Below are 20,115 nucleotides of genomic sequence, written 5' to 3'. Positions count from 1 at the left end.
CTGCTTTTTTACTTTTTATTATTTTTTTCATCCTTCTGCGTTTTTATAGAGTACAGACCAAAAGTTTGGACACACCTTCTCATTTAAAGATTTTTCTGTACTTTCATGGCTATGAAAATTGTACATTCACACTGAAGGCATCAAAACTATGAATTAACACATGTGGAATTATATACTTAACAAAAAAGTGTGAAACAACTGAAAATATGTCTTATATTCTAGGTTCTTCAAAGTAGCCACCTTTTGCTTTGATGACTGCTTTGCACGCTCTTGGCATTCTCTTGATGAGCTTCAAGAGGTAGTCACCGGAAATGGTTTTCACTTCACAGGTGTGCCCTGTCAGGTTTAATAAGTGGGATTTCTTGCCTTATAAATGGGGTTGGGACCATCAGTTGTGTTGTGCAGAAGTCATGTGGATACACAGCTGATAGTCCTACTGAATAGACTGTTAGAATTTGTATTATGGCAAGAAAAGCCTTAGTTACTCACCGGTAACGGGATTTTTTGGAGCCCATGACAGCACCACAAGAGAGAGGATCCGCCCATCAAGGACAGGAAACCTGCAGGTTAAAAAGGGCGGCACCTCTCTCCCGCTTCAGTTTAGTTAACAGAGCATGAGAGGACCGCCAAGGTTAATTACAACAAAACAAATTCATTTTAAGCCAATTACTTTAAATTAACTTCCCCTGCAGGTGCAAAAAAGGATAATAACTCTACGGGAGTGCGAAAACACCAGTGTAATGAGGGAATATAAGGGTGCTGTCATGGGCTCCGAAAAATCCCATTACCGGTAAGTAACTAAGGCTTTATTCGAACTCCCATGACAGCACCACAAGAGAATTACAGAGACGAAAGGAGATTAGGGAGGGACCACAGCTTGAAGCACCCTTCTCCCGAAGGGGAGATCAGAAGAGTCACCTAAATCCAATCTATAATGCCTATAGAAGGTGGAGGGAGAAGACCAGGTGGCAGCCTTACATACGTCTTCGATGGAAACCCCCGTCTTCTCGGCCAAGGAAGTTGCTACTGCTCTGGTGGAATGTGCCCTCAACCCTCCCGGTACTTCCTTATCCCCTGAGGAGTAGGCGAGGGAGATGGCCTCTCTAATCCACCTCGCAATTGTAGATTTTGAAGCTTTACAACCTTTCCTAGCCCCCTGATGGCATATAAATAGGGAACTATCTTTCCTAAAACTCTGTGAAACCTTCAGATATTTAAGCACGCACCTTCTAACATCTAATGTATGTAGTTTCTCCTCTTTCTGATTTTTAGGGGGAAAACAAAAAAGGTTGGAAGATTTACCTCTTGAGTTCTATGAAAACATGAGACTACTTTTGGAAGTAAAGCTGGGTCAGGCTTTAGTACAATTCTATCATCCATAATTTGAGTAAATGGTGGGGATATAGAAAAAGCCTGTATGTCACTTACTGTTCTGGCCGAAGTTAGGGCCACTAACAGGGCTGTTTTAAGAAGAAAAATCTTATGGGTGGCTGAATCTAGAGGTTCGAAGGAGGGGTTAGTCAAGGCATGTAAGACCAGGTTTAAATCCCAGGGAGAGGGTCTGGATTTAATAATAGGTCTACATCTGAAAGAGGCTTTTATAAACAGTGGTACACAAAAATTAGCTGCTATATCAAAAGCAAATAAGGCTCCTAAAGCCAAAACTTGTACCTTCAAAGTACTAGTGGTTAGGCCCTATTCTAAACCCCGCTGTAGAAACTCTAGTATCTTCCCAATAGGGATCCCATCCTCTAGTTTGAATTCTGCAAAGGACAGGAACTTTCTCCAAGTTTTAGCATAGATGCGGGTGGTAACGGGCTTTCTGCTACATAGGAGAGTGTTTACTAAATTCGTGGAAAACCCTTTGCTGGTTAACAGTGCCCTTTCAAATTCCATGCCGTTAAATGGAGATTTGAGGCTGGAGGATGGGAAACCGGACCCAGAGTAAGAAGGTCCGGAATTTCCGGAAGGACCCAGGGGTCTGATACTGACATTCTGCGGAGACAAGAGAACCATGGCCTCTTGGGCCAAAAGGGGCATATGAGGATTATTCTGGCTTTGTCTGCCCTGTTCTTCCTTAGGACTGACGGAAGCAGGATCATGGGAGGGAATGCATACGCCAAAGGAAACTCCCAGGGAATCATGAAGGCGTCCACTGCCAGGGGCTTTTCTCTGGGGTTTAGAGAACAAAATGTTGCCACCTTCCGATTGGATTTCGTCGCGAACAAGTCCACTGCTGGAAGACCCCACATTGCCACAATCTTGCAGAATATTTGAGGGTTCAAGGACCATTCTTCTTTTAGGGAATTGCGGCTGAGAAAATCTGCTCTGATGTTTTCTTTTCCTTTTAGATGAACCGCAGAAAGGGAGAGACAATGATCTTCTGCCTTCTGAAGAAGTTTGTCTGCTACTCTCATTAAGTCTTTTGAACGGGTTCCCCCTTGATGATTTATATATGCTACTGAGACTTGATTGTCCGAGAGTATACGGACATCCTGGCCCTGTAAATATACAAGGAACCCATTGAGCGCATAATCAACCGCCAAAAGCTCCTTAACATTCGAGGAAACTGTACCTCATTTTGTGACCAGGTTCATTGAATTAAGTTATTTCCAAAATGAGCTCCCCAACCTGTAGCACTTGCATCTGTTGTCAAAACTGCAGTAGGTTTACTTTCCCAAGGGACTCCCCTAGAAAGATTAGTGTATACCAACCACCAACGAAGGGATTGTAAGGAGCGAGGGGCCAAAGTAAACTCCTGGTCTAGATATCCATCTAGAATTGAGTCATTATATAATACATCCCATTGAAGAGCCCTTGAGTGAAATTGGGACCAATGCACCGCAGTAAAACTTGAGGTCAGGGTTCCTAATAATGACATGGCTTTACGGAGTGTCATAGAGGGTCCATCCATACAATGTCTCACTAGTGCCTGGATTTTTGCAATCTTCTCATCTGATAAATGGCATAACTGTCTTTCTGAATCTAAAATGACCCCCAGGAACTGTTGGGCTTTTTGAGGGGTCAACCTAGATTTTTCCAGATTTAGAAACCAACCTAGGCCTTGTAGGACAGAAATTGTTACCTGAAGGTGGGCCTCGCATTGTACAAAAGGAAACCATAGAGGTAAGGGATTAAGATATCCTTTTCTCTTATATGGGCCATAACTTCTGCCACCAGTTTGGTAAAAACTCTCAGGGCTATAGCCAACCCAAAGGGAAGTGTTTTACTACCCCTTTTATTTTGATGGCCAATCTTAAATACTTTTGATAATCCTTATGAATGGGAACATGGTAATAAGAGTCTTTAAGGTCTAGGACTACCATATAACAGTGGGGAAAAAGTAATTTTATTATTGTTTTTAATGATTCCATCTTAAAGGTGTCTATTTTAAGAAACCTATTTAAGTATTTTAAATTTATAATTGTCCTGAAACACCTATCTGGTTTGGGGACCAGGAAGAGCGGGGAGTAGAATCCGTGTCCCTCTTTTGTTTTCGGAACCTCAATCAGGACGTTTTTCTTGGTTAGGTCTTGAATTTCCGATATGAGGGCAGTCTGCCGCTCTGGGGAGGAACTAGAGGGAATAATTACGAATCTTCTGTAAGGAATGGCTTGAAATTGGAATTTAAGACCAAATCTAATCAGGCTTAAAATCCAATTGCTATGTGAAATACGTTCCTAAGCCGGAAAAAACAACGACAATCTCCCTCCCACCTGGGCCAATTGTGATCCCCCGCTTTCTGCTCATCTCTGGAGGAAGAACCAAAGAGTAGGCCTCTACCTTTGAGACTTCTTTCCTCGTATTTCTCCTGTTCTCTAAAGAATCTTCTTCGGACAAACTTCTTTTTCCGAAAAGATTTCTTAAAAGAGGGTAGAGGTACAGACGGAAAGCCACTCTTAGGATCTCCAGCTTTCTCCAACAGATCATCCATGGTTTAGCCGAAAAGATATTCACCCTCACAAGAAATTGTACAAAGTCTAGATTTTGTTTGTACATCTCCAGGCCAGCACTTAAGCCAAAGGGCTCGCAGAGCAGCATTTGAAAGAGCTGACGATTTCACTGCTAGTCTGAGTCCACAGATGCGTCAAGAAAGGCCGCTGCACCCTGGACTAGGTGGAGAGAAGAAAATCTCCTTCCTGGAGACACCCTCCTTTAGTTGGTTGTCTAGCTGTTCCAGGCAGACCATCAGGGCTCTGGAAGTGCAGGTGGCAGCCACTGCTGGTTTCAGGGCTCCTGTAGCTGTCTCCCAAGTACCTTTCAAAAAGGTATCTGCTCGTCTGTCCAGGGGGTCTCTTAAAGCTCCCATGTCGTCGAAGGGGAGGGAAGCCTTTTTTGATGCCTTAGCAATGGCAACATCAAGCCTTGGTGCCTTTGACCAGGAGGAGCATGCGGTATCATCAAACGGATACCTCCTTTTGAAAGAGGGAGGGATGCTGCCCTTCCTGTCTGGCTTTTGCCACACTCCATCAATGAGATCCTTAATTTTTGTATTCATGGGGAGGCATGGTTTCTTTTTTTGACCTAATCCTCCAAACATTACATCCTCTAAAGACTTCTCTGGTCTAGTGTCCACAATGCCCATAGTTGAACGGACAGCTTTCACCAAGCCATCCACCTCATTTAGAGGAAAACATTGTCTCTCAGATTCGCTATCAAAGGAAGAGAGGGAAGAGGAAGTAATATCTGAGATATCGAAGTTTGAGCCTTGTCGAGGGTCCGGAGGAGAATGTCTGACCACAGAATTCCCTCGCAAAGCCTTGCCTACTTCTTCTTTAATTAGAGTTTTTAGACCCAAATAAAACCCTGGGTTTCTTCCGTCATCACCTTGTCAATACAAGGCTGGCACAACTTCTTAATATATGCATCAGGGAGCGGGCTGCTGCATAGGGCACATTCCTAATGCTTTGATTTAAACGGACATTTCTTGCTCTGAAAAAAATTTATAGACAGAGAAGTAGAAGAAAAAAATAATAGAACTTTCACGAAGATTCCACTTACCCCCTGGCATAGGCGGTACCGTAGAAGCAGAGGAATCCTTCTTAACCGGCGGAGGATCCCGCCGAACGACAGGACCTTCCTTCCTGTTTTTTGCGGTGAATTTCCTAGTTGAACGGCTGGACCAGGATCGGGAACGACGTTGCACCGCCTGTTGTGAGGGCTCCCCAGAGGGCTGCTCCTGCAGCAGTTGTTCTTGCTGAAGTGATAGCTCCTGTGTATCTTCCATTGCCAACGAAAAAACAAGGGGCTGGGAAGCACCTCCGTATGTAACCAGGTCTTTTTCTATACTGGCCATACAGGTACCTGTGTGGAAAGGGGGGGCCTCCCCCTCCCCCTCTCCCCCCCGGGGTGGGCAGAACACTACTCCCAGCAGTAGCGGTGGGACACCCATCCTGTTAAGGTGAACAATGTTCCAGCGTCCCCACTCTGCTCGCATGCGGCTCGTACTTCCTGGCCGCGTGCGAGCTGCGCCCACTTCCGGTGGAGGTCGGCGCACCGGAAATACGTCACAGAGCCTGCACGTTCCCCGCCGGAGCGGCCCAGATCTCTTGAATAGTGTAGCGGGGGGGGGGGGGGTGCCCGCATGCGGTCCCACACATCGCGGACCATCCGGCTCAACCGAGGGGATGTCACGCTGACCGCAACGCACACGGAGAGGCCCCAATGAGCCGTGCCGTGGCGTCTCCAGAAAGAACAGGACCGACTAGGGCGGGAACTTCACCGCTCCGGGCACCCTGTCTATCCATCTGGGCAAGAGACCGATCTTCATCCTGCAGGTACCTGATAGGTCTCCCATCAAGGACAGGAAGCCTAAACTGAAGCGGGAGAGAGGTGCCGCCCTTTTTAACCTGTAGGTTTCGTGTCCTTGATGGGCGGATCCTCTCTCTCGTGGTGCTGTCATGGGAGTACGAATAAAAAGCAGCTAAGTAAAGAAAAACGAGAGGCCATCATTACTTTAAGAAATGAAGGTCAGTCAGTCCGAAAAATTGGGAAAACTCTGAAAGTGTCCCCAAGTGCAGTTGCAAAAACCATCAAGCGCTACAAAGAAACTGGCTCACATGAGGACCGCCCCAGGAAAGGAAGACCAAGAGTCACCTCTGCTTCTGAGGATACGTTTTTCCGAGTCACCAGCCTCAGAAATCGCAGGTTAACAGTAGCTAAGATTAGAGACCAGGTCAATGCCACACAGAGTTCTAGCAGCAGACACATCTCTTCAACAACTGTTAAGAGGAGACTTTGTGCAGCAGGCCTTCATGGTAAAATAGCTGCTAGGAAACCACTGCTAAGGACAGGCAACAAGCAGAAGAGACTTGTTTGGGCTAAAGAACACAAAGAATGGACAATGACCCCAAACACACCTCCAGGCTGTATAAGGGCTATTTGACCAAGAAGAAGAGTGATGGGGTGCTACGCCAGATGACCTGGCCTCCACAGTCACCAGACCTGAACCCAATCAAGATGGTTTGGGGTGAGCTGGACCGCAGAGTGAAGGCAAAAGGGCCAACAAGTGCTAAGCATCTCTGGGAACTCCTTCAAGATTGTTGGAAGACCATTTCCGGTGACTACCTCTTGAAGCTCATCAAGAGAATGCCAAGAGTGTGCAAAGTAGTCATCAAAGCAAAAGGTGGCTACTTTGAAGAACCTAGAATATAAGACATATTTTCAGTTGTTTCACACTTTTTTGTTAAGTATATAATTCCACATGTGTTAATTCATAGTTTTGATGCTTTCAGTGTGAATGTACAATTTTCATAGTCATGAAAATACAGAAAAATCTTTAAATGAGAAGGTGTGTCCTGTATATGCATTTTTTAATATATTACATGGAATGCTTCTCTTTTCTTGAGAATATTCCTAGTCCTGTGAAATGTTTATAGAATCCATAACATAAGCCTAGCCAGTCGGTCATCTCCACCATTCCGGCTGGGCACTGGAGTTTGCATAATGCCTGTGACATGCACGCTGCTGCAGAGGGCACAGTCTGTCGCCTCTCCTGTGCCTCAGATGGTTCTCTGGCGTTCTGCTCACAATTCTGGGCGGATCTACAGTATGTGGCTTCTGTATGAGGTGATCTAGCCGTACTTACCGTTGTGGTGCAAAACACATTATTAGATGCAGTTACCAGACCTATAGCCTGAGATTTTAGGTGGATTGCAGATTCATATTGTTCACTTATTAATAGATACCTGTTATACAGAGAGGTGGGTGTCACTGCTGAGTAGACCAACACCCAGGAGGATGCAGACCATCCCATACCGATAATATATAATTAGCAGATTAGTTTCTCATGATTTAAGCTCAATCCACTGGACACCTGAATTACTCATACTCACCGTGTGTGCAATTTTCAGTTTTTTTTTTTTTATTAGATTTCGTCTCTCACAGGTTAAGTGTACCAACGATAAAACTTACCGACCACCCCATTCTTTGTAGGTGGGAAAACTTTCAAAATTGGCAGTGTATCAAATACTTATCTTCCCCACTGTATACTGGGACTTGTAGTGTGAACTACTGGTGCCACTCGTAGGGTATGTCTACATGGTCAGATGTAACAGTTTTGGTCCTAAACTAGGGCCTACAGGCTTAAACGGATTCGTAAACAAGAGAAAATCACTTCCAAAATGCAGCCCCACAGGTCCAAATCCTAGCACTCCGAGCAAACCGCAGATTTTGAAAGAAACCAGATACTTCCGCTACAGAAGGTGCCTGAGTTCATACAGACTTACTTGTAATACATCGTTGGGATAAGTTCGCCAGACCTAAGAGAGGGGCTTCCTAGATTTGGACCATATAGCCTTAAAAGGTTTGTCTTTATTAAATGACCCCTTTAAATTAAATTGCAGTATATTACCACGGTGATGTCATCGATGATCTGCTGCTGCTCCATGACTTGAAGTCGTAAGAATTCAATCTCTTGTTCTTGAGAATTACTCAGATCATCCAGAGATGAATGACGCTTTAAGGAGCTCACAGTGGGCAACTTCTCTTTCTGTAAAGGCAACATAAACCCATTACTAGAATATTAGATCAAGTCAATCTACCCAATTACCTGTCCATATGACCAATAGAAGTTCTAGCAAACCGGTTGCCAGGTTCTCCCGATAAAAACAAAAAGTCACCACCTGTAACAGCACTTGTGCCACAGTCCATCCACCTGTATATAAGCCACTAACTCTTCCTGTATATCCAAAAAAGTACCTTTTATAAGTCTGCTAATCAGAACGGTCCAGTCTGACATAGCTAGTTTGTGCCTGCCTCATCAGCAAAATCACCATCCTCTTGCCTTTATTGATGTGGATGACATGTCCTATGTCATCCACTGATCCCTGCAAATCTTGCCCCTGCACAGTTAAAAGTGCAGGCCTGCGCAGGAGCATTTTGGTCTGCCCTATTAAGGCCAGAGCAAAGTCCAGTATTATGCCGCCACCTATTATCTGGAAATAAAGTCGGCGCATTACAGGACCTTTGCTCTACTCTAAGTAGTAGCTTCAATTACGCAGGCGCAATGTCGTAGCATTCTGTGGATGATTTAAAACACGTTATCCACATTAATCAAGGCAGGAGGACTGCAGTACTGCAGATAGAGGAGGCGCAGACCATTGATGCCCATCACACTGGACCATGCTGACTGGCATATATGGCGCAGAAGAGTTATTTTTTGGGATGTGCAGGAGGAGGTTGCTAGAATGCGGTACAAGAATAATTAATGGTGATAGCTGCCGTTTATATTGGGAAAAACGTATCTAATGATGGAAACAAATCAGCATTTCTAAAAAGAATGTAAAACACAAAAGAATGTCCACGCTCACAGAAAAATAAGAAGCCAATTAACTAGATATAGCAGTTCTCTCCTCCTCTCTCTTAGCACACACTCCCAGCAACATCTTACTCATGGCACTAATCCATCAACCCTATTTATAGTGCACAAAAACATAAAAAGAGGAAAATAATATTCAATCGCCATAGAGGTTCTAATCTAATTTTGGTCCATGGCGGATTCAAAAAATGGGGGCCATAATCAAACCCCAATAAGAACTTATAAACTTTTCTTAGACACAGAGTTATATGTATATTTTCTAGAATACATATTAGGGCTTAAAGGGTTATTCCCATCTTATAAAATGTTAGCATATAAAAAGTACATGCCACTATTTTTTTTTTGATGGGTGGGGTGCAACCTCAGTACCCCTGCACTCCCGAGAATGCAGGGACCATGGAGCTGATTTATCAGAACTCAAAAAGGGATGACCTGCTAACAATTAGCCTTGGCCGGCTCATTCTCGGGATCGGTTGGATTCCCATGATCATAAAATAGTAGCATATAGCAGCAAAAGGTTCTCACTTTACAAGATTAATAAGGCCGGTTTTACGACTCCGACTTTCCGCGATGTACGGACCGTCTGCGGGACTCCTGACCTGAACTCAATGTCCTCAAACTTATACGAGGCTGTTGAGTTTGGGTCAGGAGACCCGCAGACGGTCCAGACATTACGGTCCATACTTGGACAGAGAAAGTCATGTGTGTAAATCGGGCCTAACCTTTAAAGGACATTTTCTGACTCGAGTGTAAATGATATTGATATTTGTATTGGTCCAAAGGACGCTGGACTATCGGAATTTTACTATACTATGAAAATGCGCCGTATATTCCTCCTACTGATGGTCGGTGTTTTTTTTTTTACCATTTCTGCATTATCCCTCGATAAGGCCTTGATTTTTTCTTCCATCCGCTGTATCGTCTGTAAAGTGTCCTCGTGCTTTTTGGACATCCTTTTGTTCTTTTCAACCAATGGCTTAAGCTGCGTTTCTGTCTCACGGACGCGTTTCAGCTACAACCAAAAACAGGGAAATAAAAAATCCATTAGTTGAAATCAAGAGCAGATTGCAGAAAATCTTACGTTTAGGGCACTTTTAGAGACTATGAACACCTAAAAGGACCAAGCTAAATCTTTCATGAAGCACTCCAGGATGTCTGTTTTTGCCTCAGCACATTTCTCAAACATAACTTTTTTTTTTGCAATTTTTAGACCATTTTTGTAATTTAAAAACCTTGAGCAAGTGTAGTTGAGGACATTGTAAGAATCACTTTGCGGTATATACTGTATGGGTTAGCATTTAATATATGAAAATGTTAATATGGAAGAATATGAAAAAAAGCAAGTCTACTGGTCCTATGGTGATGGCATCACATCATTCACGAGACCACTGCAGCTAATCAGTGGCCTCAGCAGTCATATGTGATACAAGAACACTGCAGCCAGTCACTGGCCTTATTCGGAAGCTTTCACGTGAATGACGAAAGTGACGTCAACTCCACAGGATTGGTGGGACCAATGGAGCTGGGTCACTTTACCAATCTCGCCCACCCAGATGCACGTCATCAACAGCTAGGGTGTGCCTCATTGGCGAGACAGTCTGATAAGTACTGTACCCAAAATTTGCCATACTCTACCATGACCAATAACTGGACAGACAAAAGGTTCTTTCCTAGGCTCACATCTTCAGTCAATTGATCGTTAGCGATCAGTGTTGAAGGTGTCCATGATCATCCTTATCGCCAATCCTGATGGTGGTGGAATCCTCTGGTATGGGAGAGTGACCGGAAACTATTACAGTAGAGGATTAAAGGGATTTTGGAAAAAAAAATAAAAAATACTCCGGTCCATGGCAGAGCTCTTTATCTACACTGTGTGCAGAATTATTATTTTAGAGGATTATTTTTATTATTGATCAAAAACTATGTTCTCAATCAACCCAAAAGACTCAAATATCCAAGCTTAATATTTTTGGAAGTTGGAGTGTTTTTTTTTTAGATTTGGCTATCTTAGGAGGATATCTGTTTGTGCAGGTAACTATCACTGTGCAGAATTATTAGGCAACTTAATAAAAACCAAATATAATCCCATCTCACTTGTTTATTTTCACCAGGTAAACCAATATCCGTGAACAAAATTTAAAAATAAACATTTCTGACATGCAAAAACAAAAACCCCAAAAATTAGTGATCAGTATAGCCACCTTTCTTTATGATGACACTCAACAGCCTTCCGTCCATAGATTCTGTCAGTTGCTTGATCTGTTTTCGATCAACATTGCGTGCAGCAGCCACCACAGCCTCCCAGACTCTGTTCCGAGAGGTGTACTGTTTTCCCTCCCTGTAGATCTCACATTTTATGATGGACCACAGGTTCTCTATGGGGTTCAGATCAGGTGAACAAGGGGGCCATGTCATTATTTTTTTTTCTTTTAGACCTTTACTGGCCAGCCACGCTGTGGAGTAGTTGGATGCATGTGATGGAGCATTGTCCTGCATGAAAATCATGTTTTTCTTGAACGATACCGACTTCTTCCTGTACCACTGCTTGAAGAAGTGGTCTTCCAGAAACTGGCAGTAGGTCTGGGAGTTGAGCTTCACTCCATCCTCAACCCTAAAAGGGCCCACAAGTTCATCTTTGATGATACCAGCCCGTACCAGTACCCCACCTCCACCTTGCTGGCGTCTGAGTCGGAGTGGAGCTCTCTGCCCTTTACTGATCCAGCCTCTGGCCCATCCATCTGGCCCATCAAGAGTCACACTCATTTCATCAGCCCATAAAACCTTTGAAAAATCAGTCTTAAGATATTTCTTGGCCCATTCTTGACGTTTTATCTTAGGTTTCTTGTTCAAAGGTGGTCGTTTTTCAGCCTTCCTTACCTTGGCCATGTCCCTGAGTATCGCACACCTTGTGCTTTTTGATACTCCAGTAACGTTGCAGCTCTGATATATGGCAAAACTGGTGGCGAATGGCATCTTGGCAGCTTCACGCTTGATTTTCCTCAATTCATGGGCAGTTATTTTGCGCCTTTTTTGGCCAACACACTTCTTGCGACCCTGTTGGCTATTTGCCATGAAACGCTTGATTGTTCGGTGATCACGCTTCAAAAGTTTGGAAATTTCAAGACTGCTGCATCCCTCTGCAAGACATCTCACAATTTTGGACTTTTCAGAGCCCGTCAAATCTCTCTTCTGACCCATTTTGCCAAAGGAAAGGAAGTTGCCTAATAATTAAGCACACCTTATATATGGTGTTGATGTCATTAGACAACACCCCTCCTCATTACAGAGATGCACATCACCAGATTTATTTAATTGGTAGTTGGCTCTCAAGCCTATGCAGCTTGGAGTAGGACAATATGTATAAAAAGTATCGAAGTGATCAAAATACGCATTTGTCTAATAATTCTGCACGCGGTGTATAATTTTATACAACCCGCACCTAAACAAACAATTTTATTAAACATTATAGAGAAGCCCATGGCACTGAAACTAGGCCACCGCCACAGTAAAGGTTATGAGCTTTAGAACTATGTGACAAATATGTTCAGAAATCTGGAAACCAAACAAATAGACCTGCATTTTAATGACATGTAAAATACTGTACCCAAAACCTGAAGAAAGAATGTGCAGATTACTGACTTTCGTGACACATTTATTATCACTAATTCTTAATTCATAGTTAAATGGAATCTGTCAGTAGAATTAACCCCCCTAAGTCGTCTATATGGGCATGTAGGTCATAGGAAGTCTTATTGCAGAGAAATCCACATTTTTCTTATATGTAAATGAGCCGTTAAGATCTATGGGCCGGACATAGATCTCCCAGTAATTCCGCCTCCAGAGCCAATTTTAAATACAAGGGGCAGTTACCAGTGTGAGACATGTAACTAACACAGAACAGGAGAACTGAACTTTGTCTTCTTGCAAACAGACTTTTATGCAGCTCTTGAGCTCTGCTGTATTGTAACAATATTGCAACCCTGTCTGCCTGTGAGCTGGATGCTGAAGCTGAGAGGAACCTGCAGATGTGTCAGTTATAGTCACACACAGTCCTGCAGTGAGATCAGAAGAGCAGAGAGCGGCCATCACACTGGTAACGCCCCCTTTCATATAAAATAATTCCTGGGGGCGGAGTCTCAGGGAGATCTATGTCCGGCCCACAGTCCTGAATAGCTCATTTACATATAAGAAAAACATGGATTTCTCTGGAATAAGACATTGAATTGCAGATATCAAGGCATCATTTCATTCAGCTTCCTATGAAATATGTGACAGCACAGCATTTCTTCTTAATTATCCAGACGCATAAATCAGTAGGCCAAGAGCCATACACCTTTATTTTTATGTTTACTTTTGACTGTGTTCTTCTTTGATTGATGAACACAAACTATTGTTTGTATAAACCTGAATGTTGATCACTTGAGTTGATATATGGTAATTGATGAATGGCTGTTATTTATATCTTATATCAGCTCCTACAACATACTGTCTGCTAGTTTTTCAATACAGCGACTCAGTATCTTTGAACAATGGATTTTTGCTAGATAAGTTAAATACAATTGTAGGGTGTTTGCCAGTCAACCTTGGGGGGGGGGGTGAGCTGTGGATACTTGAGCCCTGTGGAATAATATCTCTTATCCTTGACCTGTGGATGTATACTTAAAAGGACAATTGTGAACTATTTAAATGGGCATATGCCTCTGTAGCAAGGAGACTTTACAAAAAGACAGCCAAGAGAGACTCGTCAGCACAGCAACTAAAACACATGGCTCCATCAAGAGGAATACAGATCTGCTCCATTGATTATCACTGAACTCTCAGAGAAGTTATGAGGAAATCCAGGCAAGGACAATCAGGTCACCTGGCCACATACCTCACTGCTCTATCTCCAGCGGACCAGCGGAAGGGTGAGACTCTGTAATTTGCACCATCTTGTGTATTTGCTGGGACTGTTCTATATGCTATCGTCTGTTTGGTGGTTCAATAAAGTATTGGCACACTGTTTTACCCTCACCTTGCGTTGCCTGAGTAGTATTACGCCCACGGGAGACCCCATGTCTCCACAACCTACATACCCATATAGACGGCTTAGGGGGGGTTGAGCCTACTGACAGATTCCCTTAAAAGCTGAGTACACTTATGCACATAATTTTTATTTTATTGTACATTTGCTTCCTAAATGCAAAGTTAAAGAGAACTTGTCAACTGCTTCATGCTTTCCGAGCCACAGGCTGCAAAAATTAGACACTGGATGCATTTTTTGCAGTCGCGTATGTTTGAAAAGCTGGCTGGGGACTTAGCGTTTGGGCTCATTAGTCCGAGGCTGCCCCCCCCCGGTGGTTTCTTCCTGCTCCACTACACATGATTGACAGGTCTCTCCTTATGTGTGTCAAAGGGATCAGGGTGGGAAAAAGCCACCAGAAACTTGCCTAGTTATCCGCCGACATTTCAAACCTACACGACTGCAATAACAACCAGTGTATAATTCATGCCAGCTGTAGCTCAGGCAGCAACAATCTAAAGTATCTAAAGTCTTATGGAAAGTAGAGAAAGCAGAGAAAATGGGCAGCAGATGAAGAGGAAAGCACATGGAGAGGAAATGAGTGCAGTATGACATGTGACTGCTGAGATCATCGATTAGCTAGCTGCAGTGGTCTCGTGAATCATGCCGTCATTTAGATCAGTGGATTGTTTTTTGTCATATTAACATTTTCATATATTTAGTGCAAAAGGTGTTTTTTCAGTTTTCCAAAATCTCCGCTTGCGGTCATGTATCGGGGACCTTGAAGTATAAATATTTGTCTGTGTCAGGTGATAATTACACAGGTACAAGGACTGTAATATTAGGGCATGATCACACAAAAAGTTTTCTGCTGCAGATTTTACCACGGGTCCATTGCAACCAACAGTAAAATCTGCGAGCATTACATATGGATCTCAATAGAAGTTGCCTTGAATTTAATTTCTAGTACTGCAAAAGTAAAATACGTTTAAAAGTGCAGCATTGATGACCTGCAGATATAAAAATCCTGTGACATTGGTTATGTCATTAGAGTGCTGTGGCCCATCATCGCTCGCCGATGGGCTGCAGCCTTCACACTTCCTCCAGATGGAACAGTTCAGCTTGATGGAATTGCGAAGGCCTTCATTGACTGACAGCAGCGCTCATGTGACAAAATGTCACCAGATTGCAGGAGGACACAGTGCTTGGAGCGTAAACGGTCCAGGAGGCAAGTATGCCTTTTCTTATATTATTTCATCCACTGGGGACAATTAAAATGGGTTGGACAAACCCTTTAACTACATTGATGGCATGATGCTACAGATACAGTAAGCTAAAGATGTCCTTGCTAAAATAATCTATTTCTCATTTTCTTGGGAAAAGAAGTTTCATATTAATGCCCACTATATATATGAAAATAACTTATAAGGAGTCAGGTGGGCGGTACTAGAGTGCTAAATAGTCATAGTATCCTGGTTCTTATTACATCTATTGCCCTTTATTTCACACTCTTGAGCACTCCTTTTTAGAGCGCTAGCCCAAAATTGAATCTTTATACTGATTATATTATTAGGGATTTATTTGGGGCGATATTAAATCAAAAATCACAGACTGCAGTAATGTAGTCATTGCCTAATATAGAATGGAAAAGTAATTGCGGGAGATTTATCTAACTAAATTTGGCAGAAATCTGGTGTAAGTTTCCTAGGAAAAAGAAAAACTGTCTTCCATGATTTGCACCATATTTATTTTAGACACATTCTGTGTCTTATCTGATAAGTGGCATGACCTCAATAAAAAAAAGATGGATTTTCGGGAAATATTGTGCCAAAAATTTGATGCAATTTTCAGGTGTAAACTTAGACTAGACAGTCTTAAATTCAGACAGATTTATTAAACATAAGGATAAATCTTATCTAAGATTTTACATCAGTCTGAAACGTGTCAGGAAGATGTGGATTTTATCTTGCTTGCCATAACAGTGTATGCTTTTAATGGAAAATGGATGAAACCTAAATTTTCCATCTAAGATGCTGGATTTTTATTCCTTGCCCACTATGACAAATCTGGCACGTTTTATGACTGCGGTCTGATAAAAAGTATTCATATATAGGTCCCATTATTTTATCCTTAGATCTTAGTTGATTAAACAACATGAATAAATGGTTTTCCAATATAAACTTTTTTTTATTGTCAAAAGAAAAATGTAAAAAAAAAACTATAAAAAGTCAGTGTGATCACAAAAGTAAATCCTAATATAGAGTCATATAATATCAATCAGCAGCAATTAAATAGATTAGTAAAGCTATGATCCCATGATGAGCTTTTGATGTTGAAGATTGTTGCATTTTTTCAAAAACAAAACTCACCAAAAACTCTCTGTGGCAACGTAGGCTTTTAACCCCCTTTTAACACTTTTCTATGATTTTCTCATAAAACAGTCAGGTCCAGTCACATACCAGCTCGTTCCGTTCATCGGAGAGCAGGGTATTTCTATCTTCCAGTTTCCTGATAACCGCATACAACTCGGCAATCTTTAACTGGAACCTTCTCAGGTCTCGGTCATCGATATGTTGTTCCTGGAAGAGGGGCAAAATAATGTCCTGTTGGATGCAATTTGCCAAAGACCACTTTTCTGCCACATAAGACCCTTTTGAGCCTCACAATATTTTATTTATTCCAAATTGATCTACAGTTCGGATCTGGCATACAGGTACTTTGTCTATTACTTGCCTCTTTTATTTTTACTGTGTGACCCATGAGTTCAGAGATGTCTGCCACACCGGTGGGAAGCTCTTTCTTGGGACTGCTGTGGTACCTCTCGGCTTCCTTCGCCTGCACCAACTGTTCATCCAGAGCTTCTTTCTGCAGAAGCAATTTCTGTGTGTGACCGGCCTGTATCCCCACCTCCTTCTCCAGTGCCAGGATTACCCGCTCCTTGCTTTTAATTTCATCCATCTGAAAAAAAAATAAGAACAAAAAGTATGACATTAATCCAGAAGAATTGACTTAATCTATAATATGTTTTCCCATTCAGGATCTGATTCCAGTTCATAGATTAGGAAGTTGCAGAACTTTTTTTTATTACACAATGTGTTTCCGTATCTCACTTTTTTTGCAAAATCTTGGATGGCTGGCACTGAATGGAAAAAAAATTGTTTAAAAGCACCACTTTTTAGATTTTTTTTTTTTTATTTCACCACCCGAGTGGTGCCACTACTTCATGTTCTAACAATATACAGAAGTTGTAATCAGTGTAGATGTGACTCCATCTCTGGGTGAGGTAAAAGACTTGATAGAAAGCTCAGCACAATCTTTTTGTGTCTCCCTTGGTCTGTTTCCTCACTGCTCCTCCTACCTCCTCTCTCAATAGGCAATAATAGGAGGTGTGACCTGACAACAGTGAGCCGACAGTCTGAGCAAGATGAATCTGAGCTGTTTTTTTCCAGAGTGAATGGTGAATTCAGGAGGCAGGAAGGAAGTGTCTTATAAGCGGGGTGGGGGGAGAATGATATTTAGTATTTGATATTACGCACTATACATGGTGGGATATTCAAAGTCTTTTCAATTTGATGGTGATTTTTTTTTTTTTTTTTTTTTTTTTTTAGTTTCACAATTTCTTTGATGCAGTTCATTAAATGGTGACCTATGACCACCTTTGCTTCTGAGAGACTCTGCCTCTCTAACATGCTCTTTTTGTACACAGTTATGTGACTTAGCTGAAAATTGACCCTCCGGCTGTTTTTCATTAGTACAACTTAATTTTCCAGCCTTTTGATAACCTTGTCCCAACTTTTTGGGGATGTGTTGCTGCCATCAATTTCTAAAAGGAGTTGATTTTTTCAAATGAAATGGAAAAATATCTGATCTGTGTTCTATGATCTGTGTTCCGTGTTCAATTGTGAATAAAATATGGCTATAAGATTTCCTAATTATTGCATTCGTGTTTTCTTTACATTGTCCCAACTTTTTGGGAATTAAGGTTGTACAATTAAAGCAAACTAGTCAGCTTAGAAATGTACAATTTAGAGGCAGCATGTTACATGTTAAATATATAGACTTGTGTTAAAAGATTCCATAAAAGATCCTGTTTACATTTCCAATTTCCATGGACATGAGCTGCTAAGTTTTACTTGTTTTAAGGTTAAAAAAAAAACAAAAACAAAAAAAAACAGTCTAAATTTTTGCAGAATGCAAAAAAAACAAAAAGATTGAAAACGTCCAAGTGTGGCGTACCAAACAAACATTCAAATGAATGGGTTGGCAGAAAAAAAAAAAAGCACAGCATGCAGATGCCATCCATGTGCAGTCTGAGTTTCACTGATTGCTAGCAGCGTGGAATAGTTGACAAATGGAAAATGGATGGTGAAAATAGGCACTGAACAAAAATGGAAGAAAACTGGATCTAGCACACTGATGAAAATTGCTCACCGAGCTGCACATGAAGCTAGTTACATCCACAATGTAAGGACTTTACTGGAAGGTTTCTTTTGTGATACACCTCTATGAACTTGGCCTAAGTTGTATTTTATTCAGTAAAATCCTACACCTTTTTGGAAGATCTAATAATTGACTGCCACTCTTTCTTATTGGTGCACAAAGACAACGCGGTCAATCCCGGAAAAGGACCACCCACTGGACTCCTAAGCTTAGAAAAGCAGAGATTTTAATAAATAAAATACACATTAAACTGAATTTTTTCCCATAAGCCTAGATATTAATCTGCTCAGATGCTCTTTGTCGATACAATGCTGCCCATACATTTCACAAGTTGACAGGTTCCCTTTAGGATCAAAGAAACCACTGAAAAAAATATTTTTAGTGAGGATTCATTTTAATTTTCCATTTAAATTATTTTTTTCTACAACTTTTCTCAGTGTTATATTAATTTTTTTTAGATTCTTTGTGGATTTGAACCCTTTGGCAAGTAGTGTACAACCCCTTTAAATAAAATAACATATTATATATAAAAATAAAAAAAAAGGTAGTGTAAGAGGGTCACTGGTAATGAGCTGAAAGGGAGATATGCGTTTCACTGAGGCTATTAGCTTCAGTGATATAAACCTGGAAGTTTTGCTCCAGCATGTTATGTGCTGAGAGGGGTTAATCAGGCATGACCGGGCCAGGTCTACTATGAACAGCTGAACAGGTGGATGGGACAGCTGTTCACCATATCTCCACCCTAGGGGAGGAGTCCAGGAGGTAAAAAAGTGAAGCTTTGGGACTTAATGTTTGTTCTGTGTACTCTGGAGGGGGAGCCGACCTCCAGAACTGGGCTCTTGGTAAACAAAGCTGACTCCTATTTCCTGTGCGGGTGAACGGCGCAGTTATAAGGACTAAGTCTCTTTCTTTTGTTTGGACTGGTTTATGAAGCCAGTTTTAATAAACCTGTTGAAAACTTAAAAAGTGAAGCATTCCTGTGACTACCTCTTAAGCAGCCGAGTGAGCCGATCTACCACAGTAGTTACAAAATTCTATTGTGGTCTTGAAGTACAGCTCAACTTTTTAACCCTTTCCTGACAGCCAGCATACTTGTATGGTGACCAGTCGTCATTTGGGTGCATGTATTAGAGTTCGTTTTTTAGGGATTTGACACAAAAACAAGAAGTTTCTCTATTTCTTACCATCCATGAAAACGGACAGCACTAGGATTGCATCTCATTTTTTTCATGGACCCAAAGACTTTTGATGTGACACACTGATTGATATCGAACATGTCTCCACGCAAAAAAAAAAAAAAAAAATCGTACATGTCAAAAGTCTATACAAAAGGTAGGAGCCCTATAAAATATATTAGATATGAGTTCTATCCATGAAAAACAGTTAGAACTCGTATGTGAAAAACCGAAGTCTGAATGAGTCCTACGAACCAATGTAATTCAAGATCAGTATAAACTAAGTACGGTAGCTATTTCACATGTTGAATGGAGCCACACTTCAACCCCTATAGATCAGAAAGAAATCAGACAACGCATTTCGACTTCTAAAAGTTTGTATGAGTCATGGAATAGTATCCAAAGTGACAGGCCGTTGTCATGGCTACCGGTCATTGTGATGGGAGAACACTGTGGGATGCATTCAGTTCTGCAAATGACAATCTGTAAATCAGTTCTCCTTCATTGGCAATACTAGGTCTGTCCCTAAAAACCATGTGAAGTCAGGGCCCCCCACCTCCTCTGGTTGGCAGGAGTAACAATGCTACATGATTTATTAGAAAACAATTTATCCCCATCCTCTGGCCACAGCCTCAAAGAGCTGACTGCAGAGCGAGTACACGGATAACGACGGGCATTCA

The 20,115-nt window shown here is 41.8% G+C and overlaps 1 protein-coding gene across 6 annotated transcripts in view; it reads right to left on the bottom strand.

Annotated features, from left to right (window-relative positions):
- The window catches only part of JAKMIP1 (janus kinase and microtubule interacting protein 1), a 199,174-nt gene that overhangs the window by 84,588 nt on the left and 94,471 nt on the right, over positions 1-20,115 (bottom strand). For all 6 annotated transcript variants that reach the window (XM_073648252.1, XM_073648219.1, XM_073648227.1 and 3 more), the window contains exons 4-7: positions 16,554-16,778; positions 16,280-16,399; positions 9,684-9,830; positions 7,853-7,990 (exon numbers count right to left, since the gene is read on the bottom strand). In XM_073648252.1, coding sequence (XP_073504353.1) covers positions 7,853-7,990; positions 9,684-9,830; positions 16,280-16,399; positions 16,554-16,778 — 630 coding nt within the window. The remainder of the gene's footprint in view (positions 1-7,852; positions 7,991-9,683; positions 9,831-16,279; positions 16,400-16,553; positions 16,779-20,115) is intronic.

The sequence above is a fragment of the Phyllobates terribilis genome, unplaced genomic scaffold, assembly GCF_046119375.1.
Source record: "Phyllobates terribilis strain yellow unplaced genomic scaffold, ASM4611937v1 Scaffold_1__5_contigs__length_1240528914, whole genome shotgun sequence".
Lineage (NCBI taxonomy): Eukaryota > Metazoa > Chordata > Amphibia > Anura > Dendrobatidae > Phyllobates > Phyllobates terribilis.
This window is presented reverse-complemented; position numbering and strand designations above follow the sequence as displayed.